Source organism: Apteryx mantelli, chromosome 3 (genome assembly GCF_036417845.1).
Source record: "Apteryx mantelli isolate bAptMan1 chromosome 3, bAptMan1.hap1, whole genome shotgun sequence".
Lineage (NCBI taxonomy): Eukaryota > Metazoa > Chordata > Aves > Apterygiformes > Apterygidae > Apteryx > Apteryx mantelli.
The window spans coordinates 129330798-129343973 of record NC_089980.1 but is presented as its reverse complement, the minus strand read 5'-3'; the positions used below and the strand labels follow the sequence as shown (position 1 = coordinate 129343973).

At 37.8% G+C, this 13176-nt stretch overlaps 1 protein-coding gene across 1 annotated transcript in view; it reads left to right on the top strand.

The window, feature by feature from the left end:
* The window catches only part of LDAH (lipid droplet associated hydrolase), a 132910-nt gene that overhangs the window by 84650 nt on the left and 35084 nt on the right, over positions 1 to 13176 (top strand). The window contains exon 5 of the mRNA XM_067294346.1: positions 8786 to 9026. Within this exon, the coding sequence (XP_067150447.1) occupies positions 8786 to 9026 (241 nt within the window). The remainder of the gene's footprint in view (positions 1 to 8785; positions 9027 to 13176) is intronic.

Sequence of the window (13176 nt, the reverse complement as noted above, 5' to 3'; positions counted from 1 at the left end):
CCAAATGCACAGTATGTTTCTGACTTTTAGGCAGACCAGTGTCAAAGAAGCACTACACAACTTTTTCCATATTTGACAGTGAAGTTCTGATATAGCTACTCTGCTTCAATGGCAGAAGTAGCCTGGAGCTCAGAGACTATGCAGAAATTGAAATAAAATGTAATACAGTTGCAGACATCGTGCACTGATGTTAATAGTACTAACCTGCATTTTTTGTTTTGATGTACACTTTAAATAGACACTGTAGATGTAGTATGAAATGACATTTAATAATTCTGAATCATTCAAGGCCAGATGCTGGGAATTAATTAGTATCTGCCTCTTTTACAGAAGTAATTCTCAATTCAAGTCTCTATACATTGCCGTGTTAAGTTGCATCAGTAAATTTACACAGCATTTTCAGTGCTGTTCCCAGTACAGTATATATACATGTATATATACATGTGCTCCCTGAAGAAGTACCCAGTGAAAAGTGTGCTCCACTGCTTCTGCCATGGAAGGGTCTGACTTTTTTCTGTGCCGTGAAGCACCTAATCAGAATCTCAGGCCCTCTGTCTAGCTAGTGGGAAGCAGAAAACTCTGCTAGAAAGTGATTTCATTTCATCTGACATCTTCTGCGTATCTGTCAGTGACTATCTATGAACTGACGTCAACTGAGAGTCTCAGATGATTTAGGCACCTCAGTTAGGGGCCAGTAGTGAAGCTGAATGAAGCTGAACCAAAATGAACTCTGTAAAGGGGAAAGGTTTATTCTTACTCATTTTCCTAGGGTTTAATGATGGGACTTCAGCAGCTTTCATTAACAGGTATGAATGTAAATACATATGAAGTTAGTGGCTGAATGTTCTTTTCTTGCTGTTCCTCTAATGAAACATCTCTTGATAACAGAAAGTGAGATCTGTATATAATGGCCATACATGTAATCTAGTGTGTTAGAATCTCACTTAGACAAAATCAATTTTTAAATCCTTCTGAACAGTTGGATAGTTGCTGAAAAGTGGAGCCTAAGTCCTAGCCCAGTTTAGTTTACCAGTATTGAGGCTACGATGGAAACTGGGAGCCATAAGCATAGGCAATGAAAAATTTTCCACTAGTTCTACCAGTTTCTTTTTACAGAAAGGGATGCATGGGGAAAAATTATGTGTATACTGAATTCAAAAAGCTCAAAAATTACGTGTATACTCAACTCTGTGTATATGAGCTTACTTAACTGTTTATAATTATAAATTTGAATTTTTACTGTGAGCTGTCATTGATATTCGTGTAACCAGTGTGCTGGATGGCAGTCTCTGGATTTTGGTACATTTATTCAGTGTAGAATTAAAAGCATGTACCTGGGGTTTGTGTGTGTGTGTGTGTGTGTGTGTGTGTGTGTGTGTGTGTTGGAGTTGGCAGATGCACAAGATGATGACTAGGCCTAATGCCTTATAGCAAACAACACAGAAGTTGTCAAGCAAAATTTAGTCCCAAGTTTATTTGGTAAATGGGTCTTGTGGACTGCTTGCAAGGCAATTATGCTTAGTCCTTAAAGTACAGTTGATATTTATATACTAGTGTTTTCTATGTTAGGCACTGCTGTTTGGATTCATCTGTGTATGTATTTAAAAGCAAAAAATCTTGACTTTGTAAATAATGTTTTTGTCTTTGAACACAATCCTCTTTGCTGTTATCCTGTTACACTTATACTACTCTTACCTACGTAAAATTGCTGACTCGGTCATTGTTTTCTTTAAGGATGGCATCTAAATAGTTCTGCTCAGCTGAACCATATGTTCCTCAGATACTGTGCAAGAAATTCTGCCTTTGAGGATCTGTGCATCCTCCATTTGCCTTCAGAGCCATGTATGTGTCTGTTCACCTGAAGAACTTAATCCTCATGAGTATCCTGAGTATGACTATGAAAACCCTACCAGAAGCTCCTCTGATCAAGAATACTGATACAATCTATTCCCAAATTATGAAAACTTGAATACCCCTTACTAAAATGGAGCTGGCAAACGTTGCCATGATGCTGATAATGGTACTCAGAAATTTTGCTTTTTCTAGGGAGCGAGAATTCCTTGAGCCCATCAGAAGAAACTGAAGTGTATCATTTACAGTTTTAACAGCACACTCCCAGAGAGTTGCTTACACTAACTACGCTTTTGTTGGGAAACAAATTATACTCTGCAGGGAGCAAATTATGCTCCTCATATTCCAAGGGTTTTCTTAGAAAATTCAAACAAAATCCTCCTTTCTGTCACTTAGTCATTCACACAGAGTATATGTAACACAATCAGAGATCTGGAAGAAAAGGAATAGAAAAAATTAAATGGATCTGGTGACAAAATGGAAATTTGGGTACTAATAAATAGAAAGTGCAGAAAACTTAAATTGAAAGTATGAAATCAAGTTCATTACACGAGGAGTGCCACTGCCTCACAACAGCATTTTGGAAGGGGACTATGTGTGGTAACAGAAGACTCTTTTGAATCAAGCAGCTACTAAGCCACCGTGGCATTCATGTTAAAAAAAATGCAAACCCTTCTACAAAAGTTTGGTCATTTGCGCATGTTACCCCATTGATTGTTTTACAGAAACAACTTGGTAGCCCAGAAAAGTAAGTTTTTGGTTAGAGCAGAATGAGTTGCTACACAGTTGTTTTACATCATCTTACTTTAACAATATATATTTTTATGTGGAGTCATTTAACTTTCTGAATTTCAGTTTATTCACCCATAAAATAAGTACAGTAAGACTTCTTTGTGGGGCTTAATTTTTATAAAGCACTTCAGAATTTTCAGTGAAAAGATTCTCTATTAACTGTGTATGAGATATTTGTTCTGTTGCACATACAATATTCACCACAAAGCCAAAACATTCATTTAGGGTCAAAGAAGATCCATAGGGGAAAAAGAAGAAAGTGCACATTTTGTATGTTATTCCTGCAGACTAGTGGTGAAAGTATTTTTTGTAACTTGTGTTCATTCTTTTGTTCTTTTCCTCTTACAAAATCTTTGGATTTTGCATATATTGAGTTGTGATAGACAACTAGCGATACAACAAACAATAGCATCTCGCAATGAACAGTTGAGGAGAAAATCATTAGAGACTTTAAAACATACTTCATTATTGATAGTTAATGTGTACAGACAAAAAAAAACCCAAATATTGGAGTGTGTTTAGCATAGTGGCAAAGCAAACAAATGGCAAGCCTAGAAAATCTTGCTTTGGTGAGAGGAAAGCATAAGCAAATGCTGTCTGTTTTGTCATGTGAGTTTTCTTGGAAAACTTCTCGGCACAGCTGTGTTAATAAACCAGGGTATACTTGCATGACCCTAGTTGTTTTGCCTGCAGGTTTCTGCATACTGAGTAAAAGAAATTGTGATTAATGTGGCACTCTGTGTCAAGGGTAGACTGTAGATTACCATTAAGTGCATCATTATGTTATCTTTGAAAAATTTACTAGGTTTCACCTGACAGATAATAGCTTTTTCTCTGCCAACGCAGCAGATGAATAATAAACTAATATATGGGATGAACTAAAATATATCAATATAAGTGTTACTTTTGACAGAAAAACAGCTTTTGCTTTTCAGAGGTTTTTGAAGGAATCAGCGGTCTATTTAAAAGAAAGCTTCCTCATTCATTTTCTTTCCAACCCTGTGATTTGAAATCATGCCTTCTTCCCACAGCCTACTGGTGTTGATATGGATGTAGGATGTGTGTCTGCATGGATCTGCACGTGAGTTTTAGAATTGCGCTCGGATACTTCTTTGCTTAACATGGGTCAGTTTAAGGGATCTCTTATAAAAAGTAATAGATGGCTTCCTGCTTCTGCCAGCTGATTTGATCTCTGGAGCTTGATGTGATGTGTGAGTTATGTAACTGGTATGGAATCCGAATCTTATGTTCTTTTTGGTGGTGTTTATTGTGTTAACGATTTGTACACCTCCAATGATTAAGAACAGATTATTCCGCAAGAGGGAATACTTTCCAAAATATTTCCCACTCAAAAGTGGAAGTGACCCTCCAGCAACCGTTGACTCTGTTACTAGAGCAGAGTGAGCCAGCAGGTTATTTCTGATCCAGTTTTGCTTTCTTACAATGTAGGAGGGATATTTTTATCAATGTCTTAAAGTATTGTTTTACAATTTCAGTAGAAAGATCTAAATGTGCCTGTGAGGTATCATGGGCAGGGACAATCTGTCCACTGAGAGCGAAGGTATGTGACTATAATTAATGAATTCATCTACTTTGTGTCTCTTCTGAAAAAAAAATCTTTAAAATGGCTCCCATTCCTTTCTGTCATTCAGTATCTGTCTTTTCCCTTCCTGCCTGTTTTTTTTTTTCTCCCATTTTGTTTCTCTTAGTAAAATGTCGTTATATATTAAGAGCAAGCAACAAAGCATCACAGCTCCCATCTCTCATTTGAAATGGCGATATAATCTCAGGAAGTTATACCTGAGATGCCTGAATTTGTAACCAGCATTTCTTATGTGTAATCAAAATTCCTGATTTCAAAAGTTTTGAGCTCCTGTAGTTCTCCTTGGCATCACAGAGCTAACACCTCTGAAGATCATGTCACCCTTTTGAAGGCTGATTGTAGGTGGCAACCAAGTTTGTAAGTATGGTGTTATATCCTCAGCATTATGTTTATCAGTTGCTAAAACAAGTAGCAGTACCCACGCAAACTTCAAACTGTAGCTGGTAAACATTTTCAATTCTTCCTGTGGAAGGCATTAGTGAATAACATTAGTGGGTTTTTGTCTTGATCTGATTTTCATACTTTTATGGCTTTTATGTATAAATCATATAAACAAAAATCCTTTGCTAGTGTGGTTGTGCTTAATAAATTGTGCAGTGATAAAAAAGTTTGTTGTAAATTTAATTGGCTTTTTGTTTTTGTGTCTCTGTTTAATCAAAACAAAACTTTTCAACTGTTTCTACTAATCCAAAACCATGTTGAAATAACAGTTATCCAGTCAAGACTTGCACATACTCAGTTGTCACTATAGACGCTGCTTTGGGCAGTGCCCTAAACTTCTGGAGATCCTGACCCAGGTTCCTGTTCTGGATTCCATAAGGAAAAATATATGTTCTGAGTCTAATAGGGCAGTTATCTGAATGTGGGTCTCTTAGCCAGTGCCTCAAGTGCCCAGCTCTACAGTGTGAAAGAATCTGCATGTGGGATTTTTTCCTGATTTGCAAGTGTATGTTGGGATTTCAACTGGTTATCCCAGTGGAGAGAAGTGGAGAAAAGTAGATCTCCTCTGTCTGTGATAGCTGTTAGCTTTCATACTGCCATCTCCTTTTAGATAGATTAAGCTGGATAGAAGCTTGATAGAAAGCCAAGCGATATATGCATTCTTTATGCTTGTAGTTTGTAGGAGGCATTTGTTTAGTGTTTATATGAAGTAGTGGTCACATGAAGTGAATCTTAACATTCATAGTGGTTCATTTAAAGATCCTGCCTAAACAAAGCTCCCTGCTCAGTACCATGCTTCCCGGGAATGGGCATTTCATATTGTTTCCTTCAGGGCTCACTCTTTCTCTTAAGTAAGTAGTTTCTCTTCTCTCTGCCTTGTAAAATTTACTGTGGGGATCATAAATACATGAAGTTGATGAATTGATAACTGTAGACACCAAAGTACATAAACAGTGACAACTGAAACTCTGAAGGTTCCCACACCTCCCTGCTAGTGTGTTTACTGAAGGCATAAACGGTAGAATATATTTGGGTTTTAGGCCAGTTTGTTCTCTGGGCACATGCTAAGGCCAGCATCCTGTTAATCTTTTCGGTGTTATGTAACCACTTGAGCTGCCCTGGGACCAGGACTGCATTATGTGACGAGCTTCCAGATAATGTTAGCTTTTTGTTGTTACCAGGGTCTAAAACACTAAAATGTGCAAGACTCTACGTCCTGTTACAGTCGCTGAACCGTTCAGTTCTTGAGCCCTGTGTAGTTTAAAGAGTTAAAAGTTTCCGATAAAAATACAAGAGGCTGCCCTTGTGACAAAACAAGAGAGAAAATACACTTTAACTTTAACTGGAAATGTATGCATCATCTTGAGTGTTGAAATCTTGCTTTTTAAAGCATGTTAATTAAATAACTGTTAAATTAGTTAAATAAGTGAAATAGCTTTATTACAAATATTGCTGTTGTCACAACAGTTCACTATAACGTAAGAATATTCATACTGTTTTTTAGCAGGTTGACCAAAGCACAGAAAGGGTAAGTGGTATGACCTAAAACACTCAGACAATCGTTAGCATGGGCCATGTTTGCCTTCAGTAGATTCACTGGCCAACATTTGGAAGTCCCCAAATCCTCTTAAGTCTCTGCAGCTAGTGTTTCTAGCTGGCCAGTTCTCTGCCCTCCTCAGTGCTTAACTAATAAGAATCACTAGGCTTTGAATTAGGGGTAATTCAAACCAGGTGAATCTGGATATGACATTTTTGGTTTTTGATTGATTGTTATCACAAGAAATTTCTATCATAAAGTGTGGGAAGGATTTCCATACACAAAGGGGTAATTAAGCTTTACACATTACTTAATAATATATACAGTGGCTTTCATGACGGTGGCAATACCTAGTGCTTTATAATATGTAATGTTGTCCGTCTTCAAACTGACTAGTTCTGAAATATTTCTAAAAGTTGTAGCCTGAATACACTTCTGGGCCATCTAAGTCACTTCAGCTAGTGTAAATTGCATATAGATAGGGCCTTGGCATGCAACAAAGCAAAAAGTATTAACTGATGTTAGCTGTTTGAATCCCATTGATCTCCTTTGTTGTACCTGTGTATTTCTGATTCACTTGTTTCAAGGCACAAATATGACATACTGCTTTAATGAACATGTGTATCATTCTAATAAAATACTTTAAATCTGCTGTATCCACAGTGGTATTGGAAAGATGTTGAACTACATCTTTAAGCAATTCTGCAGGCAAATGCACATTTCAAAATCCTGGCTCTGCAATCTAGCAGTAAACTAAAAAATAGTTGATGAAAGTTTGAAAAATGTGTTTTACATTTCTCTTTTATTGTCTGCAGAAGATTAAATGAAGAAAGAAATTAAACAAAATTATCCCCCATCTTACCACCATCTTTTAAACTTGTGTGCCATGATATTTTAAAAAAATGCAGGAATGCAAGGGACATTATAACAGCTTTCTTGGTTTGTCCTTCTTTTGCCTTCAAGGTTTAGCAACTTCCCCCAGTGGTTAGTACAGCTCTCCAAGCAACTAATCCTGTATCTATAAACTGTAATGTCAAAGGATTAATGTGTGCCTGGGAACGCAGGTCAAATCTGCTTTAGATCACAAGAGTTTGAGTTCAGCTCCTAGCTGAAATATCACAAAACTACCATATAATTTAGTAGAAGTCTTGCATTCCTATACTTCAGCTGGTGGTTGCCTTTAATAAAAAGAGGCCCAGGATTGATTTCTCTGCGAATGAATTTTTCTTTGTCTAAAACCAAAGTAGTATCAGCTGGAAAGCGGAGAGATTTCTTAAAATAGTTCTGTCTTTGATATAAATAGCACTTTCAAAGTCTACTTTTAAACTGTTGTAGAAAATACAGTATGGAAAGTTCCTGATATTTCCTGAATTTCTTCTATGTGCTACATTATAATGCCCAGAGCTTGTAAGCGTCTGTTCATGGCATGCCCAGGTTTCACCTGAATACCTGCTGAGACCAGTGGAGCTACACACAGATGCAGTGGCATTCATTTGCTGAGTCTAATTTGATAATGAAGACAATTATTTTTATTTTATTTTTTTAAGAATTCATTAATCTAAATTAGGCAGTATGTAGAATAATATGTGCAGTAAGCAGCAACTGTAACTATCTCTTTTTTTTCTTTATGCTGAGTTGTCAACAAAGCATAGTAATTTGCACCTAATTATCTGCAAATGTAATATCCAGAATATCTTTCTCTTACTTCGCTTTCTTGATACTTCTGTTAGGTGCTGTAGTCATGTATCTTTGAAGGCTTTTCCTATATGGATTCTTGTAATATGCTTTTAAATTCCAGGAAAAAGTAGCAGATACTCTTTAAGAATGTTTGCCTGTGGGTTTTTTTATTCATTTCATTCTACTATAAAGCTGAAGTGTATGCTGTTATCACATAGTATACACGTGATAACATAAACACTTTATGTTATAACATAAAATAATTACCAGCCTTGAAATATGTCTATTTCATTACAACATATAAAGGGCAATATTAGAGAGCGTTGTACAAATCTTAGTGAATGGGCTATGTGTCTATACTCTTGTTCTGACCAGGTATATCTGCATTGAACTGCAAATTGAAAAACCTGGGTGTCGTAAAATGATACTGACATTTTGGCCGAAATTTCACAATTTGTTTGTTTTACTTAGAGAAAACAGTTTAACAGATAAAATGAAAATGAGTGTACTTTTGCTGACATAAAAAAACCTGCATAGAATTGCAATGACTACTTCTGTATACTGCCCTCTTGTGGGATCACCACCTTCGTGTCGCAGTCAGCTGCTCGTGCATTACTGGGCACGCGTTTCCAAATCCGGCTCTGGTGTCTTACTGATAGAGCTGAACGTTTCGTTATCGGGTTCTTATTAGCTTCCTCTTTTGAAAAATAAAGTAACCGGGGCGTTGCACAAAGCCTGTCTGCACGTGTGCGATGCGATGCCTCTGACGAACCGAACTGGGTTTCGAAAGGAGGCTCCTTGCAAAATCCTGGCTCCCGGGTGGGGATGCTGCGGCGTGGTGCCCTGGGACTTCCCGTGACGCTCCTGTTCTCGTGGCCTCGCAGGTTCTTCGCTCGGTGCTGCTCTTCCCAACCATCGAGCGTATCGCTCAGTCACCCCAAGGAAAACTCATGACGCCTTTGCTCTGCAAACTTCGTTACATTCTCTACATGCCGGTCTACCTGCTGTCCTTTCTACCGGAGGGAGTCAAAGCTTCCTTGGTGCGGTTTGCCCTGCGAGGAATGAAGTCCTGTGATGAATCCTCTATAACAACCTCAGTAAATCTCTTCAGCGTGGATTGCATTGGTGAGCCCATTATTCTTTTTTTTTATTAGACCAACTTTAGTATTGTTTCGTTTGGTAAATGCTGTTGTAATTTTGGAGATAAAAGCTTAATACTAAAGCATGGATACGTTTTTAAGGAGGGACAGGTCTAGTATTTTCTCAACTTCAGACTATAGGTACAGGAAAATTTAAAATCAGTCAATCTTATTAAAAAAATCTTAATGGGAAAATAACAACTAAAATGTTTTCCCAAAGAATATACATTTGTTAACAAAACTCTGACCTGTACTACTAATGGTGTCTCACGTGATTAAAACAGTGTTTTACAATCTAATTGATGTCACTTGTGTTTGTTTACTTTTTGCATTTCCGTCATATTGCATAATGAAAATACATCAGTAATCAGTTTCACCATGCATTCTTCACATCTTTTTCTTTTTCTTTCTGTCTGTGATTTAGCCAGCTCTATAGAGTTCATAACATTGGAATTAGATTAGAATACTGATAAATTTAGAAAAGGGCCAGCAACCTACAAATGCATATAGAAGTTACTTTATGCACAGGAAAAATTTCAGTGGCTCTTTGGGCATACAAAGAAAAGAAGAAGATTAAAGTTCTTCCAGTGATAAGGCATACTGTATGCCTATTTTGCCTATTCTAGCAACAGAAACAACTTTAAGACAGGGAATAATTTCAGATAAATTATACTAGATTTAAAATGAAAACCAGAACAGGGATTGTTCTATACTCCAGGTATTTTACTAAGTTAGCAGTCGAAAACAATGTGGAGTACAAATTGACATGCTAACACAGTAATAACAACAAGAAGGAAGTTTTGATTGCACTAAAAGTGGTAAAAACACATTCCTAGGTTTCCAGTTGTGTTCTGTCTTCTCTCAGTTAATTCTACCTGCTAATCATCCAAGCAGATGTGCCACAGTAACTCTGTGATTGTGATGAGTTCCTTTAATTTCAGTGGGTATCTGTGAATACGTTGGTCCATATTGGAGCCTCACTTGTAGGACTGTGCAGAGACTGTAGGCAGGATGGGCAGTGACTGTTTTTATTATCAGACCTAGACGGTGCTTCATATATTGTACAAACTCACCATAATACTAGTTGTTCCGTTGCAGTACTCTATACCCAGACAAAATCAGGCTCCTGGTTGATAATTTAAGCATCTAATACAAGTCATATTGTCTGCTGCTTGAGTTCCTATTGATTTATTGTAGTTTTATGATGACTGGGAAGAAAACATGCATATAGCCATACATACTTTGACAATTTAGTCTTGGATAAAGCTATGTGAAGGTCTGTGAGGTCACATCTGTACAACCCAAGAATCATTCTTTGGTCCACACAGATAAACTCTTACTTCTCAAAACAGGTTAGCCACATCCAGGCTTGTATTGGAAATGGTCCTTAGTCTGCATTAACCTCCAAAAAAGCACGGCCAGGCATTTTTCCTGAGTGCTGTTTGGCCTGGACCTCGACAGTGCCAGAAATAGTTCAGCAAACAGATTGTGTGTGCTGGTATTCGAGCCTGAGTCTTCAACCTGTTGTTGTAGACCCCTAGTGTAGATACATCTTGTTCGCCTGTGTGTCAGCCTGTTGTAATTTTCTCTGTACACTAGTGTCTGATCTGTGGCCAAGATGTTAAGTAAACTGAAGCAAGAAACCAGGCTGTAGGGTCTCCTATGATGTGATCTCTGTCTACGTTCAATTTATTGACTTAATTCATTTTACAAGAATGAAAATCCATATGAGTCTGTCTTGTAAAACTTTCATAAGGAGGCCGTACCGGTTCCTTCGGGCTTGTGATATCATCTGTCTTGAGCAGAATTCCTCTTCGGTTTCATCTTTGGAAACTGGTGATATTTTACAGCCCCAGTGACTCAGGACCACATGCATGGATTAATAATCTTAGGGCTTTCTGGATGTTGCCTGTTAACCTTCTCTTCTGTTCTTTGTAGACAATAGAAAATGTAACCATTCAGCAAAAGTTGCTAAATCTAGCACAGCAACGGAGGCTGTTTTGTGGAACTGCTCATCTGTGAGCTAGGGGAGCCTATGAATTTGTGGTAAATGTCATTCTGGTTGATTCCTTGTCCCATAATAAACCGCTAGCTATGGTTCAGAAATGTTGAGCAAATGAAGTTGTTCCTCCTCTCCAGGAAGGCTGCATGTCAACTCATTAAAAATACACGTATTGCCTTTGGCATGTACATCTGTTGCATTACTGTAATTGTAATAAAAGCTGTGATTAAGGGCAGAAAAGATGGTAAAAGTTTCCTTAAAACTAATACGTCCGTTAAAACAGACCAACCTGCCAGGGATTTGTTACCACATCCAAAGCTTAGTCACAACAATATGTTTTCTCTCCTCTGAAAGGAAATGAGATTTGAAAACTTAATTATAATGGGTCTGTAAGACCTAGTGCTACTCCCATTGAAATCAAAAGGCTGCACTCAGTGGGAACAGAATCAGGCCCTTAATTAGGAGAGTCAGTCAGAGAGGTTAGTGTGTTGTGAAGGAAGAATTATATTAATTCTCTGTCTCACTGGTCCTTCAAATTTTGTTTGTTCGTGCTTATTACCCAAAATAATCTTTCCATTGTCCTAACATTATAATTGATGCTAGGTGGGAGCCCCAGTCAAGCAGCAGAACCCGTTGTGGTGACATTGTACAAAAAGGTCACAATATAAAATCCTGTTCCTGAGGGGAAGTAGTACAGAAGCCTGAAGAGGGGCAGCAAGGACTAAAGAAAACTGAGGATAAGGAAGGTCAGGAAGACATAGTATTAAAAAAAAAAAAATTGACCTATTAGAAGCAAGCAAAGGGATCTGAAGAGGATTTGATTACCTGAATTAGACTTATAACAAAGATAGCTTTGGGCAGCAAAAGTATTACAGCTAACAAACTGATATTTGGATACTCGTATTCATGAACCTATGAGATGAACAGAGAGCCAAATGAGACACTAGTGACCTTGAATTGTCTAAAACACAGTCATTCTGTTTATTCAGGCTAGCGAGAAAAGATATTCCCATCTAGTACAGTAATGGTTATCCTAAAAATTGTGTATGGTTGTTCAATACGCGAATACTTTGGCACTCCAGCGTGTTAAAATCCGTAAACATTTCTTCAATGACCAATGCCTGTAGCAGCCTTACAGTGACAGTAAACCATTCTATCTACGTAGGACAGGATTTATTGTCCACCAGTTTGACTGGCAAACTTCCTCCATTTGTTTCTGTAAAATTTCCACAAAAGCACAGACATTACATAATAGGTAAACACCGCAAGGCTTTTTTGAGAGGCAAGCTCGTAGGTCAGAGGTTAACATCTGGATGACAGTGAAGATACAGATAAGCACAATAGCAAGAAAAACCTCCATCTGGCCCAACTGCGGCCGTCCTTTGTGATCTTGAACCTGTGACTTCCCTTGAGGAATCTCCCTGTTTGTTTAACCTCTTCACAGAGCAGGGGACTACTGAAGTCTCAGGGGGCCGGGGGAGAAGGTCTGTACTGTGGAATTTAGACAGGTTGGGAAGGGGAGAACTCAGAAACTGGAAAAAGAGGGTTTCAGATGGTTTTAAAACATCGTACAGATGAAAGCTAGAGACAGTAGATTTCCTTTATATTTTAAGAGTCCAAGAGATGTTGTAAGAAAACAAGGAACTAAGCCTGAACTTCAGAACTTGGATTCAAATTTTATCGTGTTCTAAATGTTGAGACATTTGGATTCCATGTTTAGATTTCACTCATTTTGCACAAAAAATGGTATTAAGACCATTTTAGGCATTCTACTCTGATGCCTAAGTTAGGAAACTGTATACAGTCGGCAACAGTGTATAGGATGAGGTAGATTCCCAACTGAGGTATTGGGGATCGTTTCCCAGCAATAGCTACCTCTCTCCATTGGCTGTATGGGATATCAGACTTCATGCCTGAAGTGACGCAGGGAAATAGCACCATCATAGGATAAGATTTTCAGAAGTGTCAAATAGCATTTGGGAGACTAATTTGTACTGAAAGTTGCTGCAACTTAGGCTTGCAGTTGCTGCTGCCCACTATGAAAATGGAACATAAAGTTTTGAGTTAACTAAGTTATTTTAAAATTTTATCTCCAGAGAACCAACTGAAATTTTTCATTCTGCGTTTGAATTTT